The following is a 24,577-nucleotide window of genomic DNA, read 5'->3' as shown; positions in this document are numbered from 1 at the left end:
AAGACCAGCTTTATCTCAGCAGCACTTGAATCCATAATTTAACATGTTCGTTATGATAGAAGAGCAATTCTAGTGAGACCTTTCTATGTCTTAATAATGGCTCTGAATGGCCTAAAAAACACAGTTTTAGCTTATTTAGATTCTGTGTAGGTTGCACGGGTAAGAAGATATTTTTTCCGCAGACTTCACAGAAATAGTCTTTGACTGTGATGGATGGATTCTGTAACTACTTTCTTTCTTCTGTTGAGTCTTTATTTAGATTTTCAGTGCAGCTTTTCAGATTAGAAACCACCCATTCTTCGAGAGAAAGCCATCACACGTGGGACGTTTTCAGCTGCAGCGCGAACGCAGCCAAAAAACACAGAAGGACTGATGTGCACGACAGAGGAACTGATAAGGAGCAAAAACTGTGAAGGAGTTCAAATGGAAGAAGGAGGATGACGAGGGAGGTCACGGAAGGGTAATGAGGAGGAGACGGAGGAAGATGTGAAAGTCAAAGAAAATGAAAGAGAAAGAAGAGTGAAGACAGCCCACCCACACTGCACACACACACACGCTGCAGTCAGAGGTTCACCTGCAGTTCACGCTGACCATAACAACACCCCTGAGAAAGAGCGCAAAAGCCAGAACACGAGACGGACAAGGAGAGGAAAAAAGAAAGAGGTTACGGGACGAGGAGGGATGGAGGGAGGAAACGAGGGAGAGGTGGGAAAGCAAAGTAATAATTTAGGGCTGAGGGAGCTCAGGAGAAGAATGAAGGAAAGAAGTTCAGTTCAACTTCTGCCGACGCTGCAGGTTCAATCCGAGGTCAGCAAACGAAACCCCCTCAGCTTATATGTGCATCCAATCTTTCTTATTACATACACAAAGATGTAACTTCAAGCTGCCCAAAACCTCTTTTTTTTTTTACTTTTTTTGGGGGAAAAAATTGTTTTCAAGAAAACTGTTAAAGTACACTAAATCAACCTGTGGTCTCTGGTGTGCTTTTAGATCTTTAGATCTTGAAATACAATTTACTGCAATCAGAGTTACTAGTCACAGCGCCAACTCATTGATTTAATGATTCAGCCTTGAAGAAATTAATTTGACTGAAAATACAATCATTTACTTAGTGTGTACTAGTAAAAAATTGCTGAGATGAGTATTATTGGCCCGTCCCTTCAGGCTAAAACTTTCCACACACTGGCCAGTTTTTAAAATTGTAGTGCTTTTTTTCCCATTAAAGGTCATATTTTAAAATAGTGTAAGGAAAATGTAGAAAACTGAGTGTTAGTTGTACTACACTGTTTTATATTTCCACAGGTTAGTGTTTAATGAGTAATACTCCCTTGAGAAGAAACCGTCTTCTCAATGCAAGACAGTTTCTTGTTGGCATTTGCAGCGCTGTGAAAAAGTATTCGTATATTTTTCTTTTTGCATATTTGGCATGCTAACATATTTCAGATCATCAAACAAATTTTAATATTAGACTTGATTTATTTAGGGAAAAGAAGCAATCCGAACCTACATGGCATTGTGTGGAAAAATAACTGACAGCTTGCTAAATCATGTATCAGCTGTTAATTTCCAATCAATTTTGTAATTTATTTTTTTGGAAAGTTGTTTGGAAATATAAGTTCAGTGTCAGCAGCAACACCCAGATCTGATTACTGCCAGACTTGCTTTGTCAAGAAATTACTTAAATAGAACCTGAAGTAGCGTAAAAGATCTCAAAAAGGAACACATCACTCCATGATCTAAAGAAACAGCTGAGACACAAAGCCATCAACATCTAGCAGCCTGGAAATGATTAAAAGCTATTTTTTAGGCTTTGGGACTCCAGTGAACCACTATGAGAGACATTATCCGAAAATGGAGAGAACATGGAACAGAGGTGAAGCTTCCCAGGAGTGGGCAGCCTACCAACAACACATCGATGACTCATAGAGGAGGGCACAGGAGAACCCAGGACAACATCTAAAGAGCTGCAGGCTTCACTTGTCTCAGTTAAGGTCGGAGGTCGTGATTGAACAATAAGAAAGAGACTGTGCAAAAAATGGCATCGATAGGAGAGTTTAAGGAGAGAACCACCGCTCACCAAGAAGAACACAAAGGCTCGACTACTACATAAGCCAAAAACTTAAATTGATGACTTTTGGGAAAATATTCTGAACTGACTGACTGATGAGAGAAAAGCTGAACTTTTTAGAAGGTTTGAATCCCATTGCATCTGGTTTAAAACATAATTTCATAAACAGAACATCATACCAAAAGTCAAACATGGTGGTGGTAGTGCGATAGTTTGAGGCTGCTTCAGGACGACTTCCTGTTAATGATGGAACCATCCTGAAGGAGATCTGCCTTAAGTTTATGCTCTGAATGTCAGACACACCTAGGTTCAGCAGCAGGAAAATGTCCAAAACCGAGCAAGGCCTCCTTTGAGTTGTCCATAATTCATCTCGCCATCCAATTGAGATGGTTTCACATGATCTTAAACAGGGTATTCGTGCTTGAAAACTCAAAAGTGTGGCTGAATGTAAACAGTTAAATGGCCTGTATTTGTATAGTGCTTTACTAGTCCCTAAGGACCCCAAAGCGCTTTACACATCCAGTCATCCACCCATTCACGATGGCAAGCTACATTGTAGCCACAGCCACCCTGGGGCGCACTGACAGAGGCGAGGCTGCCGGACACTGGCGCCACCGGGCCCTCTGACCACCACCAGTAGGCAACGGGTGAAGTGTCTTGCCCAAGGACACAACGACCGAGACTGTCCGAGCCGGGGCTTGAACCAGCAACCTTCCGATTACAAGGCGAACTCCCAACTCTTGAGCCACAATTGCCCCTATTCTCACAAATAAGAGTGGTCCAAAGTTCTTCTAACTCATTGCTAGTTGTCTAATCATGTAATTGCCCCTAAATCAACTGAATTTGCTATAGAACCAAAGAAGAGTTTCTGAGACCACTGAAGTTTGTAGAGCATAAGATTCTTTCTCTTAGGCCTTTTAGGAGTGTCCCCCCAAGAGGGACAATGGACTCCCTAATGATCCTCTACCGAATCACACGACCCAAGGTGTGAAAATTGGTGTAGGTCACAATCAGCCAATGCTTTGGTTGAGCTCATTGTGAAACCTGGCCCCACATTATCATGTGATTTCCTGAGGTCAGATGGCCCAGGATGTGAGTGGGCGTTAAGGCCCAGTCTTGCCGAGTCTTGTCCTGTGGAGGTGGCTCTTCTATGTTGTGCCATGCGTTTATGAAGAGGCTGTTTGGTCTCTCCAATATAGAGGTCTGGTCATACCTCTGGGCCTCTACCATTTGACCCTAGAACTGAAGAAGCTTCTCGGATGAGAGGTGAAACGTCTTCAAACACCTTAAAGAAGTCCAAAAGGTTTTCTTTCCTTAGACTATAATGACCTGGATGACTGAGAACCTTCACAGACATATCCTTTTCTCTGGTCTGTTAAATAATGTATTCTGCATCACTGGCTCATTATCTCTGGAAAATCCTCACAGCGTCAAATTAAATGCTGCTTTTATGAGCATTTAAAACACTGCCTTGACTGGATAAGCAGAACACTCAGCACTGATTGAGTAAATTGGCAGTTTCACAGCACAAAACAGGATTAATCAATGAAATTTGTTCAATCCAACATTTAAAAAAAAGATAAAAAGTCAAGAAAACTACAGGAATTTTATTACAGGACACAATGCAAGATATACCCACATACAAGACTGGTGTATGTACTCTGTGTGAGCATGTACTTTAATATTTGAACCCTCATCTGTTTTTCCAGCCTAACGGGTCCCACTGTGTGTGTATATGCATTTGTGAGTGTGAGCCAGCAGGTTAATAATCCCTTAGTAGACACCAAAGCCTCTCTGATCTACTTTGTTCCACTCATTTAATTCAGGAAAATGTGAGTCTTTACCTCCACAAAGCACACTCATTTATTTTCTTCTACATGGGAGTGAACTTGTTTATTTGAACATGAGTGGATTCCAGATTTCAAAATAATGCAAAGAGTCAGAAAAAAAGGTATATTTATCTTTTTGTTTTAATTACAGTGGAGCAGACAGGCTCTGGTATACAATACCAGTCTGTGCACACTGGGCGGATGTTTTGTGTCCAAAAAGTTGTCAGTGGAAATCAGATGTTGCTGAGTAAACACTGGTTTAATTTCCTTATTGCAATAATCAGATCAATATTTCTTGTCGTCCTTCGTGGATGGCACCTTTAAGAGGGTTTCCAGGCAGTGTTAATTTCATTGTCCAATGGTTTTCATCAATTTTGTTCCCCAACGAAGCACGAGAACAAAAAATATGATAAAAAGTATTGACACTTCAGGTCAATAAAATATTGTGGAGAAATTAGATCCGATCAGAACTTTTTTGTGTGTGTAGACTGGCCAGGTGAGTTTGAATGTGATCCAGTTAGAAGTAATCTTCTTGTGTAGTAAGGTGATACACAGAGTACAGGATCATCAATAATGTTTTTTTTGCTGTTAACATATCCAGTCACTGATTGTTTAAAATATATTATGATAGTAAGATTAATATACTATCTCTCAGGTAGGCTGTGGCATTCAAACCATGCTTGATATACTAAGGGGGCCAAAGTGTGCCATGAAACTTATCCCCACACCCGCCTGCACTGATAATAAAAATGCAGGATGGATCCATGCTTCCATGTTGTTTATATCTACTTCTGACCCTGCCATCTGAATATTGAAGCAGAAATCAAGAGCAGCAACATTTTTCCAATTTTCTATTGCCCAGTTTTGGTGAACCTCTGAAAATTATAGCTTCAGCTTCTGATTCACCTGGTGTGGTCTTCTGCATTTATAGCCAATCTGCTTCAGGGCTTGAGATGCTCTTCTGCATACTTTGGTTGCACTGTAATTTCTGACGACCTCTGGTGCCTTTGTCATACTCTGTTTCTCTCGTTAATGTACAGACAGCTGTTTATAGAGAAGAGTACTCACTCTGGTAAGTTTTAGTATTTCTAAGCCGATGATATAACAATTATATACTCACATCTACTTACCGTGTCAGTCAAGCTGAATCTAAAAACATCTGTATTGTGTATGAGTCTTCACTTCAGGTCACGTTTTTTCATGTGACGTACACATGGCTTATGTTTCTTCTCGCTAATTAAATTCACAAGTCGAAGGGTAAGAGTGCAGTTTTATTGATAATACAGACATAATGCAGTGCACACAGTATTTCTCTCTGTCTAATTCATATCTTGTGTAGAAAACATTCAGTGCACATCTCCCACAAAACATTAAACAGTAACAGCAAAGGGCTTTGTCCTTTCACATGACAAAGTCCCCGCGTGTTATTTTTCAGTGCAGTTTTTTGGCAGCAGGAGTTTATCACAGCCAGCAGCAGAGCCCTGCTTGTGTCTAAAACTGAAGCACAGTGCAGTTTACAAGAAGAGTAAAACAATAGGTTCAAACAACAAGATCAACCCCTGGTTTCTGCAGATAACAGTGAAGAGATAAGCAGCATTAAACTGTCACAGAAGCATGTGATTTTGTTTTCGTTTCCTGTTGAGGAAGGTGTTAGCTAGTGTTGCTATACGACAAGGCAGCAAAGCTAAAGGCTAAAGACTTGAAGGCACGTTGCATTCACTGAGAAGAATAATGTCAGGTCAAAACAGCGCTGAGTCAATGTTCGGCTTCTCGAGACTTCAAATAACCAGTGTATATGGCACTGTAAGCAGGATTGTTCCAGTAAAATTTCACCCTTTCAAGACTTGTTAACATCAGCAGAACTTCAATATATAAAGGTATTTCAAAACTCTAAAACAAAAGTTACAAACTTAAAAAAGCTGAAGAAATATTCTGCTTTTTCTGCTTAATTGACAATAATGCCCACCTCTAAACAGAGATCTGATGCATTACGACACAAAGCACAGGAACTTTGCATGTTGTTTAGCATTATGGTCTTTTTTAAACGCACAAATGTTCACCTGCAGATGACATTCATCCATCCATTATTACTGTAGGACCTGCAGAACTACTTAAGTTTTTAAGCTTTTAATTCAAACAATTCTAAACTATACTGTTTGCATCATTTTTATTAGCTATAATAACAACAACAATAATAATAATTATCATTATCATTATCATTATTATAATAAACTTTTATATGAACCAAGAATATCTGCAATATAAACATCTGGAAGAACCTCAGGCCAGTGAGAAGTAACCTGAAATACTTCCCCATAACTAACTTGAAACCATCAGAGACTTTAAACATCCCACAGTCAGGCAGATTTGGTGTATTTGGTGTTCCAGCTGTGTCTGCTGGAAATGTTTTAGAATAAAAATGTAAAGTGTGTGTGGTTTTTTTTTTTTTAAATAAATTTGAAATTTATTAGTCTGATCCTTCTTTTCTCTCACAAACTAAAATTAGAATAAAGTTTTTTTTTTTTAGTGCATTAAAGTTAGGAAGTCAACAGTGGAGGACTAAAACTGTCAAAATTTAAACAAATTATCATTTTAAAAAAGACCTAATAAATAAATATGGCATTACACGCATTGCAACTAATACACTCCATGTAGGATTTTTCTTCTTTTTTTTTTTTTTGGTTTCATTTAATGCTCGTTAATTACCTGTACAACCAATCTATTTACTTTCCTATTTTTTCCATTAAAATTTTTTTTTCCCTCAAACCTTTTTATTTTACATTTCAGTTTCATGATGAAAAAAAAAAAAAAAAAAAAACAGTGTGGCCACCAAGGTGTGGCTTTTAGTATTTGTTCAATATATGCTGGGAAACTTTCTTTAAGATCATCCTCGTGGTTGATCAACACCAGGATGCTTTGTGTCCAAGAAGTTAATTAATCATTGTGAAAATAGCACTGCCATTTAATACATAAATAAATACATTTAAAAATGAGTAAACTGATTAAAAAAAGCAAAATAAATGGTAAATAATAAAGTGAAAGTTACACAAAAGGTGCATAAGTACATAAAAAATGTATAACAATTGAAAATTTTGTAATATTCAAAATATATTTATTATGCATTTCATCCACAAGCTTTTAAAAGAAAATAATGCTTATATATTTATAATTTTATTTTGCTACATTAAATGCCATATTCATTCATTTTCTGATGTTAACTTTTGTCTTTCTCTGGCAGCTTTGGTCCTCCACACTTTGGCTAATTAAGACAGAAACTATGGAATTCATACTTCAAAACTCAATTCCCTACATTCAAAAAGGGAGATTAAATGCTATGCAGAAACTCAACATACTGTGAGTACTTGGAAAATAATCATAAAGCACTTGATTTCATTTTATATGTATCTGCAGCATAAATCAAATGCACTTTAGTAAGCCTTACCCTCAGAGGTTTTTGAGTTTGGTTTTCGTGAGACTTTTTGCCTTTTTAGTTGAATCAAATCTCTGATTAAAAAAAAAAAATACAAAAAAAGAGAAAAATGCAGCATTTAAAGGTGAACATTGAAATACGCTAACGTAAAAAACAAACAAACAAACAGAACACACACGAAAAACCACCTACTCTCAGAAACTGTGATATATGCTGATGTAGTGAAGCTTGGAGGTAAATCCTCTCTGACCTGGCAGGACGACAGGTTACCAAAAGCGTTCACGTTAAATGAGCTGCTTGTGAGTCGATGTGACTTTTATTTACGAGGCCTGCTCGACCTGTAACCAGCTGGTGTGAACCTAAAATGAACTAAAAGGGTCCAAGTCAACTTTTCCACTGTGGAGTAAACCAAACTAAGCCAGGATGTGGTTGCACCCACAGAAAAGAAGATAATAAATATAAGCAAAAATGAGACTTTACATAAAATTTTTCAAATCACGACTCTGTTCTTCTTTATCGTTCACCGATGTTCGGCTTTGCTCACTAAAGCTTGAGCGGTTTAAGGATCAACAACACAATGTGTCCTTGTGTGTCCATATCAGCCCACATCATCTATCTAAAACATGCTGTGTAATAATACGGCTCAAAAGCAAATCCCTGACTTAACCTGCTGAACCCTGAGGAGGAGGGGGATTAGGTTGGATAGAGAAGGAGGAGGGGGAAAACGGAGGAAGATGAGGGAAAAGAAGGAGAAGAACTGATAGTTAAGGAGAGGAGCTCGAAAATTTGTTTTTAACAGTATTCAGTAAGAGCTGGGAAATCCCACACAACCTGAAGGCATCGTATGTGACCTGCTGTAATAAAAATATAATCAAAGAAAAAAAAACACCCAGCCTGGATATTATGTTTCACTTCTAACAACTTAACTCTGATCTGAACATTTTAAAAATAAAAGTCTGATTGCACTTGAAAGCAGCAGGGCAACAACATTAAAAGGTGATTCAAAGAGAATGATAGCTGAAAACTCCCGCCACGCTTTAACCTCAGATTGAATTTTTTGGAGTGATAAAGTTTGACATGAGTCGGTAAACTGACTGCCTGACCTGACTATGCCTCTCGCAGGGAAGCAGCGGGCGGTAAAAAGATCAAACACCATCAAAATCACGATCTTTAATTCTGTTTCTGCCGTTTCGGAGCGCAGCCTCACTCAGCAGCGAGCTTTTCTTCTTGTCCTCCCCTGCATGAGGGCAGCAGAGAGAGCGCAAGGCGGGAAGAGAGATGAAAGCGGTGACTGAGGGATGACGGCGATGCAGACGGCACACGCTGAGTTCTGATAGTAACTTTGGAAATGCTTTCAGCACAGAAGTACAGAAGTGAATCTAACTGTAAAGGCACAAAATGCACACATATCAAACATAAGCGCACATACAGCCACTGCTAATCAGGTGTGACTATATCAAAGGACATCTGGATCTGACAATTTGGCTGACTTCATCACTCATGACTCCAGGAAGACAACAGAAAAAGTCTCAAAAAGAAGAAGAAAGGGCTAATAAAATCCGTGCTTGTTTCACTCTCAGAACAGTGGTGTGGTTTCTCATTGTCTCCATTTGTTCACGTCTGTTTGTCTTTTCCTTCAAATGCTCCTCATCTTAAGTTGTTTCCTTGGCTGGTCCAAATGGTCCCACCATCTTCATGGCAGCATAGTTCTGTGAGAGGAAAAACACAAAATAATGCAGGAAGTTCCTTTCTTTTTGTTGCTAATGCTTTCTCTTCTTCATTTTCTCCCCCTCAACTGTCATTTAAAGAGTCAAAATTTGTTTTTTTTTACATTTTCTTATTTTTTACATTGATTTTGTAATTTCTTAATGTTCTTTTAGTTTTCAGCACACTTCTTTTGCCTTGTCTTTGCCTCCGTGTCTCATTTTCCCAGTGTTATTCCGTGTACGGCTTCAGTCACAGAGACCTAGAGACTGGTTGGCGGCACCCTGGCAACTTCTAGTCCCGCAGGAAAAACTGTTATTTACTGACTGACTGGCAAGCGGTTGCTGGATGTTTGCATTCGGTCTGCAATCCCTTGACAACTAACCATGAAATTTAAGAAAGTGAGATACAAACCAAAATAAGTTGTGTCTTTTTGACTTCAGTGGTAAGTCACAACCTTTCCTATGAAAGCGAATTTCAATTTCACTCCCGCTCAGTAAACATTTGGCAAACAGCTTTTGGAGACAAGTCCGTGTCTTCCATGCAAACTGGGGCCGCGGCAATCTTAGAAGTAATTGCAAGGAAGGTTATGGTGCAGCTTGTTAAGCATCTCCAGCAACCACTTGCCAACCAGTTGGGGATTTTTCCCTAGCAAGCGGTGATTACCACTGTCTTCCTCGGTGGTTACCACCGCTTATCAATGACCGATCTCTAGGCCTGCATTACTGAGGTTTTATCAGTCAATTTCACTGAAACTGCCACCAGCCGGTTGCTGTGATTGCTGGAGGCTGGTGCTGATTGCTTACTCATATTTCAATAGCATCTAGAGGTTGCCAGATGGTTGGCAACCAGTTTCTAAACCTGTGTGACTGGAGCCGCCTCCTCTCTGTCTCTGCTGCAGTGAAGCTCCCTGAATCTGCTTAGTCACAGTTTCTTTCTTTCTTTCTTTCACACATACACACACACACACTAAAACTTGCCGGGAAGGAGTAGAGGAAGACTCCAAGGAAGAGGATAATGAAGAAGAGGAAAATGAAGAGAATGATGAACCACTTGAACCGTCTCCACAGGATGTATTTGAGGGTCTTGTAAGGGGAGGAGAACCACAGGAAGGATGTCTCTGGACGCCTGAGAGAAGAAAAGACGAGGATGAGAAACTATATTTGTGTGTGTGGTTTTTAGTGTGTGTGTGTGTGTGTGTGTATAGACTCACTGAGGCTCCTCCAGGTGAGGGTTCATGTTGGGTTCATCTCTGCCGAGGCCGGCTGGTCTCTCCTCTTGCTCCTGCTCTGTCACTATCTCCAGAGACATCTCCACCTTCCCCTGAAATGGAGGCAGCAAACACACAGTTTGTCTCATCCTTTCTTCAGAGAACAAAGTAGGCACGACTGGCAGGTGGGTAAAACGGTTATTGCTCAGAGGCTGAATGATGTTTACGTTACTTTGTCTTTATGGGAATTAAGGGATTTTAAACTTCATGTCAATACAAAGTAAAATACTCAGTGCCAGTGTTTGATAAATAACTGTATGGCATATGAATTACAAATATTTCAAGGTTTTCTTGCATTTGGCATGGACTTTGTTTACTTTGATCTATCATTAAAATTTGTTTCATGAGCCTGAAGCGTGCTAAGTGTGACAAATATGCAAAAAACAAAAAGGGCAGTGGTCTTATATGTTTTCGCACCCTGTTGAAAATGGTTGTGTGTGTGTGTGTTTGTGCTCTCACAGCGATGATCTTCTCTCCATTGTTCTCGCAGGTGCAGGGCCACCAGCCTTTGACAGTCTTCTGTTCAAACAGAGACACCAGTTTGTCCGGTGGCTGGTCAAGCACCTGAAGGGTACACTTCTCTGGAGACTTTGCTGGACGCAACATGTGGTTCAGGTCCATCACCAGGTGACCTAAAGAAACAAGCACACTACAGTTAGACAGAGACTCATATACATAATAAATTAATAATGATGATAACAACACCTGCTGAATATACTGATGTCTGATATTTTCCTTTTTTTTTCCTACATTAAAACGTCTAAACTATCCAGCCCCAGGATTATCAATTGATTTTGTAGCATTCATGTCGCATATTGATTATGTTGCGGGACGCTCAGACGTGTTGCTATGACGACAGCCACACACATAATGGAAAAGGGGCTTTGTTAGAATGTGAAAAAATACAGCCACCAAGCAGATTAAACTAAACAACAATGACACAACAGCCACCTTAGCAGGAAGAAAACTCATTACCCACAATCCACCTCACAGAGAGATGAAAAGTGTTTGATTTGTAAGTATTTCTCCTGCTCTCACACATACATTTGCTGCTTAATTTCATACTCTTTGAGAACGGGTCAATTCAAAAATTCACACTAGGAAACATTTTTATGAATTAAAAGGTCACAATGGCACATATAGTTACTCAGGCCCAAAAAGGTTTACTTAGCTACTCAGTTTAAGACGATGGTGCACAGATAGTTAGCATTAGCTTTACACTTGTGAATACAAAAAATGACTTCATTGTCCCACCTTGATGGATCAGAATAATAAAAGCTGGGGAAACATGCAGTGTAAACTCACGATAGGGCACCTTTTCGTGCAACAACATTAACCAATGATATCCTCTTGTTTCTCTTCATGTTGTTTCCCTTGCAGCTCTTTCCTAATGACATTGTACTAGATATGAAAATGTCAAGCTATGATTGGCTCAAGGTTTAACATCTCATGAGACGATGTAAAGACCTAATCACACAAACAATGGAGGAAAAAAAAAACAACTTTCTGCCAGGTGAACATCCATAAATCTGCCAGGAAGTCAAACTATGTCAACCACGACAATTCCCGGGAGTTTTCTGTTAGCCGATAAACTGCACTTTTCGTGCAGTGAAATATTTTACAGCCTGAACTCTGTATTTGTTAAAGCAGGGTTGGAGGAGATGGATATTTTGGGGCAAGCAAGGCTTAGATCTCTAAAACTCAGCAGATTTAGCTGTCTGTTTAGCCAGTTTTTCTGAATGACTAATTACCGAGCGTGCGCTGAGTGAATCATTGGCGACCCTGTGGTGAAGGGTAGCTAGTAAAAGGTTTGATCTTTGTTGACATTAAGTTGTGGGCTGAAGAGAGACCAGAGATCCACTGGAAGTGTTTTTCCAGAGTTAGCTTCAGTTTGACAGTACAACCGCAGGAAAATGGCTCGTGTCTGACCCGCACACCGTGCAGGAAGATTAACAGTCGGCGGTCCGAGCCGACGAGCTGAAGACAGGCAGGCATGGAAAAAATGCTTTGAGGTGGCCACACACCCGCAGACTCTATGAGGTGAATAAAGTCGAGCGGGAGAAAACGCTGCAACAGAGCGAGACGGTGACAGACAGGAACAGGTCAGAATCTGGATTCCTCATCTTCCTCCTTGTCTCTCACCGCCGAGGGACGCTCTGTCCACAGACTGTCATCCTCCCTTCTTTGGCAAAAATAAAGAAAAGAAGCTGAACCCATGCAGGGGGAGTGAAAGGGGAAAATCTCGGTGGTAAGTTATTTTAAGGGAATGGGCTGGGGCAGCGTTAGGGGTGAAGGAAAGGCAGAATTTGGACAGCTTGAGACTCGAGAAAAAAAAAAAAAAGCAGAAAAAGCAGCCCCTCCCTTGCTGTAAAATGTGCAGACACAGTGGAAACGGGCGAGTGCTAATTCTAAAGATAAATGTTATCACAGTAGCTGTTCGTACATCGCACATATGGTTCCCTGGATATATTTACCTCTAAACCTTGAGCCAGAAATGAGGGGAAATCTGTCTAAATGTCATACACAAATGAGTTAAGTGCATTTCAACCATCCAAAGTCGAGCACATGTGTTTCTGACCTGGAGAATACGGATCCATTTACACGTTTTACAATAAATCAACGAACAGAAGAAATGGCTTTTATTCCGACTTTGATCTCACTGAAGTTTCGTGAAGGAAATCCAATTATGTTTTTACCACACATCATGGGTCTAAAATCTCTGGGACCAACCAGCAAATCATGATTTTTTTTTTTAAAGACCTCACCTCATTTTTCACAGTAAACACAATGTGGCACGCCAGAAAAAACAAACACAGACAGTCAAAGTGATGGTTTTTACCTAGGTAGTCGTCAAAGGAGAACTTGTCGTTGTCCCAGATCTGAATGGTCAGTTTAGGAGCCAGTTTAGTCTCGGCTTTATCCAGACTCCAGAAATGTTCCTGCAGACAAACAGAAGGCAGAAAATGGGAAACAGCTGCAATTTCATAACACCAGGTTCCTTCTTTCAATGATAGATCCTCAAAACATGAATTCTGATTCATTTTGTTTATTCTTGTACAGAGGTACAGGGTCAACACTTGGGTTATAGAAGCCCTGAAAGAAGATCTGCCTTTTTATTTATGTCCATTAAAGACTGAAACAACCGCTTGGTGCTTGGAAAACATGCCAGCTGACAAGGCTGTTTTCAGAGAAAGAAAGAAACGTTGAAAGAAAGAAAGGAACTCAAACAATACATGGAAAAATTACAGATAAAAAAATATATTTAAAAAATTCATCTATAAATGGGTTATATGGAGATATGGAGCAAATACATTGTGATATGAAATGGAAATTATGAAAAAATTTAAGAATAAATTTGTTTACCTAAATATCATAAACCTATTTCTCCTCAGCTGTGTCCATTTCAGGCTGAGAAAAATATACATAATGCTGGAGGTACCAGCAGGTTTATCACACGGAGTTTGGGAGGGTTGTCACCACTCATGGCTGCACTGACTACATCACTGGTGGGGATTTCATTAAAGTCAATGACTCCAACCTTAAGCAACCATTTTTAACGTGAAGTGGCTGTAACAGTAACAGAGCTCCACTTTGTAATTGCTGTGTGAATCCAGTCCACTAGAGGTGAAAGGAATCAGTGAGTGTGACTGATTTTTATGCGTGTAGGGAAGATCTAATCCAGATCTGCGCTTTTTTCACAATAGCTATCAAAAGTTTTTACCGTAGCTATCGGTGTAGCATCCACACATTTCCAGCAAGTTATGTGCAACACCATTGTTTTGTATACCTGACATTTTGTAGCTTACATAATGCAATTTTAAGATTTAGCATTGAGGGCACAATAAGAAAACCATGCACCTTTATTATAATATTTGTTTTCTAGCATGAGCTAACGCGTTGACGCCGTGTAGCCCCACGCGCGGGGTAAGCTCGTTAACAGAGATTTGCCGCGTTAATGCTGTTATGGTGTTAACGTCATTTTAACGAGAGTAACGCTGACAGCACTAAAATATCTATCTATCCCGATGAACTCTCTTTCAGGTCCGTTCCTCTCACACTCAACCCTTCTTCTTCCATCGAACTTGGGGCTTGGTACTTAATCTCGGGTGGAGGTGATGATATCTCCCCCCTCACCCGTCATCCTGGCTCCCCTTGCTGTAGAATTTGTGTTTGGTATTGAAGATTTCATAGGTCCTTCATCCTATTCATGTAACCCCTTCCGCTTGCACAACCCTGGACATTATATTTCTTCATACCATTTAGTACTTGTACAGCTGCTGTTATTGTTCTATATTTCTTCATAATTTCTTATATATATATATATATATATATATATATATATATATATATATATATATATATATATATATATTTCTATATTGTGTATTTGTGTATTGTGTATTTTGTTGTACAGTTATTTTATTTTTAACTTTAATTTTTATATTTTATTTTATTCCTTCTTAGCTAAATTTACCCTTCATTTTAATTTTCATAATTATTTCCTATCCTATTCATAGTCTTTTTTTCTTTAGGTCATGAGCAGTTGTCTAAGCATTTCACTGCATATCGTACTGTGTATGACTGTGTATGTGACAAATAAAATTTGAATTTGGGGTTACAAGTGTACTAACATTCCCACAGCGAGGTGTTCTCATAACTTGCCCACTTGTGTCTTCTTGTTCCAGTAGGCCAACTCTCATCAGTGTGTCCTGGTATCCGTGTAGTCTTACCACTACCACCACTATCCAGCTACTCAGCAGCTGTATATCTATTTTAAAGGAGCGATAGAATAAATCTTTTGGTCAGTGTTACTGTTTTTAATGTCGCTCTTAATGACCTGCTATTGCATATGATTCACACGTGCTCACTGGTTTGTACTGAATATTTGGGTTTCTACTTGTTATGCGATTTGTTGTTACGTTTGCTGCCTATTGACCAGGTCTCTCTTGGAAATTAGATTTCAAATCCCAATGAGACTTTTCACCTGTATCAATAAAGGATAATAATAATAGAAGGTGATTTACCTTTAAAAGTCTGCTTCATTCTTCTCTAAATGTTCTCAATTTGTGCTGAATGATGTTGCAGCCACTCCATCAACACAGGTCTCACTGCATCTCCACTTCCATACTGGAAATCTGTGTGTGTGCGTGGTGTGTGTTACAGTATAGCTATTATGGCCTCTGGTAAATTCTCGCCACACTGGCAGACAGAAACTGATCCCGTCTCACCTTTGTGCTAATGGGCTTCACTGTGCAGCTGCTGCACATCAAGTTCCTCTCTTTCTCTTTCCATTCGCTCAGTCGTCCTTTTTATCTGCGTGTGAGACTTTGTTATGCTGACATAAAGTACGGCTTTTCACACCTGAATTAAAATTACCCCCCTCTGTGATTTGCAGAATACGACAGCATGTTGCTGTTACTTAATATAGCAAGGAGATTTTCCACAAACAAAAAGTTGCACTTGGCAACCTTTGAATGCAAATATTAATTTTCTCCCTCTGACTCTTTCGTGTCTGTTACTGTGGAGCAATAATCCCAGGATCTGTTCATTCCTTTTCATGCTGGTGTTGCGGTGCCATCATGGTGGCATCATGGAGGCAGGACATACCACCCACTCAGTACGATCAGGTCGAGGGGGCAGCAGGTTTTAGTCTGAGACCCTCTTTCAGGGGCTGAATATTGTTTTAAATGACCTGAAGCCATTAAATGCTGACCCACTGACTGGATAACAGAGTTGATGACATTTGTGGACTGGTAGTTCCTCATGTGGACACTAGAGGCTGGCTCCCAAAGTGAGTACATATCCAGAAACTGTTGTTTTAAAATATTGAACTAAAAAGCATTAAAAAAAAAAAAAAAAAAAAAAAAAAAAAACATATTTGCAGTGTGCTACAGAAAAAACACAAATACATTTGGATAGTTTGCTCCTTCATGTTATGTTAGGTGAACATTTTTATAACTGAGAGCAGACATTTGAATTTAGTTTTTGTCACCCGTAGGAAAGAAGAAGAAATTACACATATGTTTTCTGTGTGCGGCACTGTATACTTCCTCGCCTCTTTTTGGACGTAGCTGTCGCTAGGTGGCAAATTCTCCTAGCGACAGAGAGGAAACCTCCAACAACCATTCACCAAGTGGTTGTGTGATACATACAGCGGAACCCCGACTTACGAAATGTTCCCGAGGGTCTTTCGTAAGTCGAAAATTTTCGCAAATGGTAAATGGTCTGTATTTATATAGCGCTTTACTAGTCCCTAAGGACCCCAAAGCGCTTTACATATCCAGTCATCCACACATTCACACACTGGTGATGGCAAGCTACATTGTAGCCACAGCCACCCTGGGGCGCACTGACAGAGGCGAGGCTGTCGGACACTGGCGCCACCGGGCCCTCTGACCACCACCAGTAGGCAACGGGTGAAGTCCGTTCCCAGCAAGGCTCCAATCGAAGCTGAAGTGAAGCCGTTTCGGAACATTTTGCTCTACATATTTGAGTTGTTTGCCATGCTTGGTAAGTCATTCTTTCAAAGATTGTTTCAATTATTATTATGAGCTTTTACTTCCGTGGCTCTTTGGAGTTGAGACAAAGCTGTGTGAAAGGCATTAGCCATGTTGCTCGGTGATAGCATAATATTCTGTTTTAGCTAGCTGAAAGGTATTGTTTGCGGGCAAATACCACAGCCTTGAAAAAAAGCTTGCATGTGAATTTTCAGTCAAACTTTTGGTCAAATACGCCTAAAACAATGTCTAGAATGTGAAATGTTGGTATAATGGTGCTACTTGAAGCCTGAAAACGATCGCCCATAAAAAAAAAAACGAGCAAACAGCAGTAGCTGACGTCCTGACTGGATTCTACGTTAGCATAGATCCCTCCAGAGTTTTGTGCACACGGTTTAGGTAAAAATTAAAAAGGTTGACAGTTCAGAATAAATGTTTTTCAAGAACCATTGCGTCTTTTAAGTAAATGTTTATTTCCAAAAGAAATTTCTAGAAGTTCAGAACAGTAAAATTCCCGCTTTTTAGAATGAATTAGAAGATAACTCTTACGTAGTTAAACTAAAATACTCTTTGAGAGTTAATATATAAACTCTTAACACCAAGTGTTAAATTATCAACTCCAGACAGATTTGGTGTTTAACACTAAATCAGAGTTAACGTACCAACTCTCCAAAAAGAGTTAAATTAACACTCTCTGGTGTGGACCCATATAGACACTTTAATAGTGTTGAAATCAAATCCGACAGTGTTAATTCGGACATGCTGGATTTGCTGTGTAAGCTATAGGCTAATTGCTAACTAGAACAACAATATGTCGTTCAAGTGGAACAGCGAAGCGCAATTACGAAAGCCAAGGGGTTGTCACATGATTCGGAAGGCATTGTGGGCATTGTAGGCTTAGCCAATCAGAGCCAGCGGATTTCGTTACGCGAGCATTTTGCCGTAACACGGGCAGAAATATTGCCGTTCAGTGCCTTCGTAACTTGAATTTTTCGTTAAATGGGGTATTTGTAAATCGGGGTTCCACTGTAATTTTTCTTAGCATCTGGAGGGACAACTCGGAGGCCAGTTAGTTGAATAGAACAACAGACCTTTATTTACTGTTAGCGGAACAAGACCACAGAAGCCAGGTCTCCACAGCTCTACTCTGTCTGTACATACATGTGCCAGGGTTAGGTAGTCGCCATCCTGTTACAGTAAACACACTACACCCTCTGTGTGTGCGTGTGTCGCTCCTAAAGCTTTGTAAGCTCCTTGGCTCACTTCATCCACAAACTACATACATCCAAGTTATCACTTCACACATGTCACAAGTCAGGGTGGGACGTCTATATATGTGTGTGTGTGTGTGTGTGTGTGTGTGTGTGTGTGTGTGTGTGTGTGTGTGTGTGTGTGTGTGTGTGTGTGTGTGTGTGTCAAACTGCTGCAGTATCTAGCAGCAGCAATCAGCAGCCATCAGCTTGTCATTTTGTTGCCAGAGCACTAAGTGCAGAAACTCGTTTTGTCTTCTCTCCAACTTCCTTGACTCATCGTCCTGAGTTGATGATGGAGCTGAGCTACATACAGCATAAATAAATTCAGCTAGTGTGCCTTTGTTCTTTGGGCATTGTCACGTTTCAGTAACAAAACAAGTATACTTACAGTGGCAAAATTTGACAGGTGTGTAAATGTCTTAAACACTGTCAAAGAGTTTGATATGGAAAATCTGTGCAAACAAGGCACGCACGGGAAATCAATTTCAAAATCATAGTTAATTAAAGAATTTGAAACACCTGTAACAAAAGCACTGGAGCAATGTTATTGGTCAGTCGTGCTTCAAAGGGCGGTAATATTTTCAAACTGCTGGTGTGCCTACAGGGTGTAGCTCAAGAGTCTCCAGTGGAGCCAATCAAAAAGAGTCAATGTGCTTTCTCTTTCTGCTCCCCGTCAGTACTCTCACTTCAGGATTTTGGATCAGCTGATGGTTTTTCAGTATTTTAACCTGAATGAACTAGTTTTTCAGCATCACTCTGAGTCAATAAGTTTCTAATTTTAGAGATGTTGCACAAATGCACATATTTGTTGCCGACATTGAAAGACATATCCTGGTTAACAATCCCAACATCCTTCACAGCCTTACTGGAGGCCAAGGTAACGCCACTGATTGTGAAGGAAAATGGAGAATATTCCAGTTTGGATAAATTTGTTTGCTTTCACTGGCGAGCAATGCTGTCTTACTAATATACTTGATCTGCTGCTAGGAAAATATTTTAATGACCTCTGTTAGTGATGTTAATGGGCCTGTGATGCTTAATAATGCCTGTGTCTCTAGTTTCTCTAGTTGTTCATTATTTTATTAACAGATATCAACTCAGCAAAATTATATTATTGGAACATCCAAATGGATGAGTGAGGAAATGTTTCTCCTGCTGAAAGTGTGGTGTTCAGACAAACTGAATCAAATCTTTCGGATTTCTTTACCTGGATTATTGAGCATCAAGAGGCTACATTTCATCCGCTGTCCTCCCATTATGCAAATGATCGGTGAGGCACCAAAGGTTTCGGCGATCCAAAGTGTTAAAATTCAGGGAAATCTCCCCAAAATGACTAATCTGTTTTTGTTTTTTTAATTAATTTGCCTAAAAATCACATTCCCAGTTACCACACTGAATTGTACATTGACAACTCCATCACTACTTGACTTTCAGTCCTTTGGTTTATGTGCGAGTCAATCTGAGTGTGGTTGGAGTTCTGGTCAGACACAATGAGAACACTTCAGATATCACACTGCGCTGTGAGGGAACGCGAAAGGTATATTTAAACATTTTAATCATTAAACTGAATGATAGATCGACATTACAATTGAAGGCTGAATTTTAAGGCTGAAGTCAGAAAAACAGACGTCATGGTGACATGGTTGAACTAATCAAGCTGGAAAAGACAACAAGTGTGACTTTTCCTTCCACACACCCCATCCGACCATCACACAGCAAGACTGCAGAGTGTTGATAGCGCCGCTGATTTGTTCCTGTGACTCAGTGATTATATCACCAACCGCTGAGGTTTCTGGCTTCATAAACTCCGTTTCTGGCCGCAGCTCTGTTTTCGAGCTGAGGCTCTCTCCGCCCAGCGGAGTTTTTCATTTAAAACTCCCTCTCGTCTGTTCAGCCGCTCGCTGATTGAAGATGCTGCTGCAAGTGAGAGAATGCCGTCGTAAAACATGTCGGCCGCGAGCGGCTAAAGAGCCTCTGGCTCATGCCAAGAAAAGCAAATGACAGCCGGGTTGTTATTCCAGTTTTCGGGAGTGATGTTATTTTAGCTCTTCACTCAGTGTTATTGTTGAGTCTCAAAGATTCAACAACATTTCACTCACAACTCTTTCTTGTTAAATTGTCACATCATTATTTTTGTTAACTGAAGGCCACAGTAGATTCGTTAGCTGACTCTGGAGGGACGACCTCGCCTCGGAAATTCCCCCTGACCAAACTTTGTGCACTGGCTCATGTTTGGGTGTGATGGTTTTGCCACATGTCTCCAGCTCATAGAAACTAACTGGTGATAAGATTCAACTAAATTTGAGGCTGTTTTTTGGACTGAGCAAGGGGCTTGTAGCGAGGTTTTTTTTCATTATAACTGAACAAGTTTACAGTGTGCGTCTGTTTGCAGGAACTGAATGTTATCAATACATAGGCTGGAGTATGGGGGTAAGGAGGTGGGGGTTTCTTCATCAGGATATTTTCAGGTCAGACAAATTTTCTGCATATTTGCAAACTTTTATGAATCTTTTTGTAAATTTTCTGCATCACTTTATGACAAAGTAAGGTATATTACAACCAGTGTTGGTCAAGTTACTTCAAAAAAGTAATCAGTAACTAATTACTGATTACTTCACCAAAAAAGTAATCCCATTACTTTACTGATTACTTATTTTCAAAAGTAATTAATTACTTAGTTACTTACCGTAGTTACTTTTTAAAAACATGATTTACAACCTGAATAGGTGAAAAAGTGATAGATCTTTCAGCCCAATTCTACTTTTTCTGCATAATCCATACAAAATGTAATTAAATGCAAAAGTCTCTTTTTAAAACTTGTTTTATCAGTTTTAATCTTTTAACTTTATACATCAAGCAAAAATTAAATTATATGCACCATTCTCTGACTGGAAGAAATTTGTTTAACATTTATTTATTTTCTGCACATTCCAGCACATAAAATAAAATAAAATATGTTTTTTTTTGTGTTTACACTCACTCTTTCAAATAAATGCAAGTGAAACACAGCAGAAAATAAATAAAGTCAAAGACTAGCGATCCTGTTGCTCTATTTTCACCTGTAAAGCAGGAGTGTCACGAACGTCGCACTCGCTTACGTCATTGTCATGAGACATTCTTGCAAAAAAAAAAAAAAATCACGGTTTTAGTAACACAGTAATGCAGAGTGCTTACGGGAAAGTAACAATAATCGAATTACCTTTTTTGCAATAGTAATCCCTTAATTTACTCGTTACTTGAAAAAAGTAATCGGATTACAGTAATGTATTACTTGTAACACGTTACTGCCCATCTCTGATTACAATACATCTCAGGCATTCCTTCCAAATACGTGTTGTTCTATAGCAGCCACAACCTTTTTTGTGCCACAGACCTGTTTAATGTCAGACAATATTTTCACCGACCGGCCTTTAAGGTGTCGCGGATAAATACAACAAAATAAAATGATATGACCAACACAAAAAAATGCAGCGTCCTCCTGAAATGTGCCAACAACATTGAGAGTAACATCCTCTGCCCCTTAATGCTCTCTGGTCACTATGGTAACATGTAAATAGTTCTTTCAGAAGACCCAGGGAGACCGAAACCGAGTTAACGATAAAAACCCTGAAAACCATAAATTTCAAGTCTCAAATCGTGCGGCACGGTACCAAGCGACTCATTGACCGGTACCGCTCTGTGGCCGGGAGTTTAGGACCGCTGCTCTATAGAATACATTTTCTATAATAATTTGCATATTATTTCTGCATTTCTGTACATCCCACCTTAACCCTAACCCTTGATGCCTGTGAATATTTCATTATTGTAACAAACTATAAACACCTCATTATCCCTGTGTTTTTATGTTCAAAACGTCAAGTATGTCAGGAATATCTGTGCTCCAGGATGATTTTCAGGAATAGTATTAATTTCAAATGTTATTGAAGCATAGATTAGTTAGCATAGTAGCAACAAAACTACTCTTAAAAATGTCATCAGGTCACTCAGAACTTTCTCGGTTTTAAGTTAAAGTATCCTAGTATTCTGACTTCTCTGTGGTTTTTAATCTACTTGTGTGGTGCGCTGTGACAGAGGTGATGACGTACATGTGCTTTAACTACTGAGGGGTAGCTCGTCCCTGCATTTCCTCTACTTTGGTGGTCAGATGCTAAAATCATACCCTGGCGAAGTTACAACAAGCTGGATGGATGGCATTTCCAAATGGGAATCCTCACATTTACTTGAAAGGTTAGTTCACAGAAAGTGCATTAGTTACTCACCAATTACTGAATGGGAAAATGTAGATTGGTAGCCTAATTGTATCAGTGTCCAAACACAACTTTCAAAGCCCAGTATAAGTATTCCCAGAACATCTTTCTTTCAAACTTTTCAACACTCGTCTCTTCGTTGGTTTCTAAACCGCATATGCAGCATAATAAATTATTGTCAAGTGATTGCTAAATTTAGTCTTAAAGATCATGACGATGGCATGAAATCACAGCCTCACCACAGTGGATTTTATGTCCCAGTGGGTCTAATTTATTTAAACCAAACACAGGGTCCTTCGCTGTATTTGGGCTCGTTGTTACCTTTTTGTCGACGACGCACAGTTGCTCTGCTGGTAAGTAGTTGAAGGGAAACAGGAATCTGTAGTTGAAATTCCCCTCTCCTCCCAGAGAGCGGTAGTGGACGTCTGTCTTCTGCTTGTTGTGTTCATGTCCGTCGAGCCAGCTGAAAGACAGAATCAGTTATTGTGACCCTCACCCAGTTTATTTAGCTTTATTTTGAAGTTAAATGATTTGTTCCTCTTACCCTTTGACATAAATGTCGCTCATCTTCTCCCCGCTGATGCTGACATCATCCAGGATGACATCACTGGTGTTCCAGATGATGCAACGCAGGAAGAACCTGAAAAAAAAAAAGATTCAATTACCTCAGATACTGACTGACTTGTTTTGGTTATCAGAACGGGAAATGGATTTGCCTTTCTTGACATATTTGTGTGTTTGTGTTCCTACTTTTTGGCCTTTCGTGGCGTGATGTTGAACGGCGGTCCAGGTGGTCCCAGAGACTTGGGGAAGAGGTCAACCCACATCATCAGACGCCCCTGACAGAGAGCACCGACAAGCAAACAAAAGGTAAGAAAATGCTCAGGAAAAAAAAAGCGGGAAAGGATAAAACTGAGAAGAACTTAAGCACACACACAAGTGCAGGATTGTGTGTGTGCGTGCTACCTGCTCTATGTCAGGTTGGAGCGGGCTGTAGAGTGGTCTGCTTTCCACATGTTCGGGTACCAATCCCAGTTTCCTCAAGATGTGAAGGGACAGTCGCTCCTTAATCGGGCCAAGATGACGTTTGGACACATTTTTGTCCTCTGAAAACATGACACACACACAGAGACACACACACACAGACACACACACACACACACACACACACACACATGCAGAGATTAGGGTTTAAGTACAGGGCCGGGCCACTCAAGAGTGGAGAATGGAAATCCAGAATACTGGGCAAACTGGGAAGCAAGCAGGTCACTTAGGAATAATTCATTATTCATACGCACATACACACTTAGTGAGACACTAACACACTCTAAAGCATTGGTTGTTCTCTCTGCATCACAACCAAATGAGGAAAATCTTCACGGCTTCCAAGCAAAATGAAAATATCAAGCTAACGTCAAAAGTTTATGACTGTAAACTTGGAGTCACCTCGGCTGTAAGAGGAGAGGAAGGAAAGACTGAGGAGGCAGAGGAGAGGAGGGGAGATGTGAAGATGAGAGCAGAGGAAAATGAAAGAGGAGCAAAGCAGAAGGACGAGACTAGGCAAAAGCACAGAGGAGGGATGAGACGAAGTGGAAAGCCAAAAGAGATATTTAATTTGACTTCTGAGACAACAAACCCACAGAAAAGAGAACAAGAGAAGCAATTCATATTAAAACTAAAAGGAAGAAAAATACAACCGAAAAAAAGAGGATGGAGAGCAAAAAGTAGAGAGGCACAAAGGATGGAAGAAGAGCAGAAACTCAAGACAGAAGAAAGAAAAAACAAACGAATGTGACGAAGAGGTGGAGAGAGTGAAGAAAAGCCAAACTCATGAGGGGAGGATGAGGATCGTGGCCTTTTGGCCAATTAGCAGCCCCGTTTGATGGACAGCAAGCTGACGCACAGTAACCGCGGCAACTGTGGAAAGAAAACGCTGCAGCAGCGCTCCTCACCAACCGAGAGACGACCATGATGTTGACGTTGGCTCGTCCACACAAGAACGCACACACACGTACCATAAATCACCCCCCCCCCCCCAAAAAAAAAAAAACGACAAGCGTGACCCCCGCACCGTAGCAGCCTGCATGGAACATATGTGTGGGTCGGCTTTGTGTGCACACAGGGATGATAATGAATCTTGAATATTTATCTCATCACTCCACTCTTCAGGTGGTCCTGCGGTTTCACTCCCCCACCTCCTTTTTCTTCTCTACACCTCCATTTCTTTAGTGGCAGAGAAGGAGGGTAAAACTGAGGCATTGGGCAGGGAAGGAGGGGGT

The 24,577-nt window shown here is 40.1% G+C and overlaps 1 protein-coding gene across 1 annotated transcript in view; it reads right to left on the bottom strand.

The window, feature by feature from the left end:
• Positions 1-5,150: 5,150 nt before the first annotated feature.
• dysf (dysferlin, limb girdle muscular dystrophy 2B (autosomal recessive)) overlaps positions 5,151-24,577 on the bottom strand; it is a gene marked incomplete at its 5' end in the record, with an annotated part of 91,212 nt that continues 71,785 nt past the window's right edge. The window contains 9 exon segments of the mRNA XM_040007057.1: positions 5,151-9,036; positions 10,012-10,159; positions 10,245-10,354; positions 10,761-10,933; positions 13,141-13,240; positions 22,620-22,761; positions 22,843-22,938; positions 23,049-23,137; positions 23,265-23,404. Coding sequence (XP_039862991.1) covers positions 8,980-9,036; positions 10,012-10,159; positions 10,245-10,354; positions 10,761-10,933; positions 13,141-13,240; positions 22,620-22,761; positions 22,843-22,938; positions 23,049-23,137; positions 23,265-23,404 — 1,055 coding nt within the window.

The sequence above is a fragment of the Simochromis diagramma genome, unplaced genomic scaffold (assembly GCF_900408965.1).
Source record: "Simochromis diagramma unplaced genomic scaffold, fSimDia1.1 OVJJ01000531.1, whole genome shotgun sequence".
NCBI classification, from domain to species: domain Eukaryota; kingdom Metazoa; phylum Chordata; class Actinopteri; order Cichliformes; family Cichlidae; genus Simochromis; species Simochromis diagramma.
The sequence above is the reverse complement of the archived record's forward strand: the minus strand, read 5'-3'. Positions and strand labels throughout refer to the sequence as shown.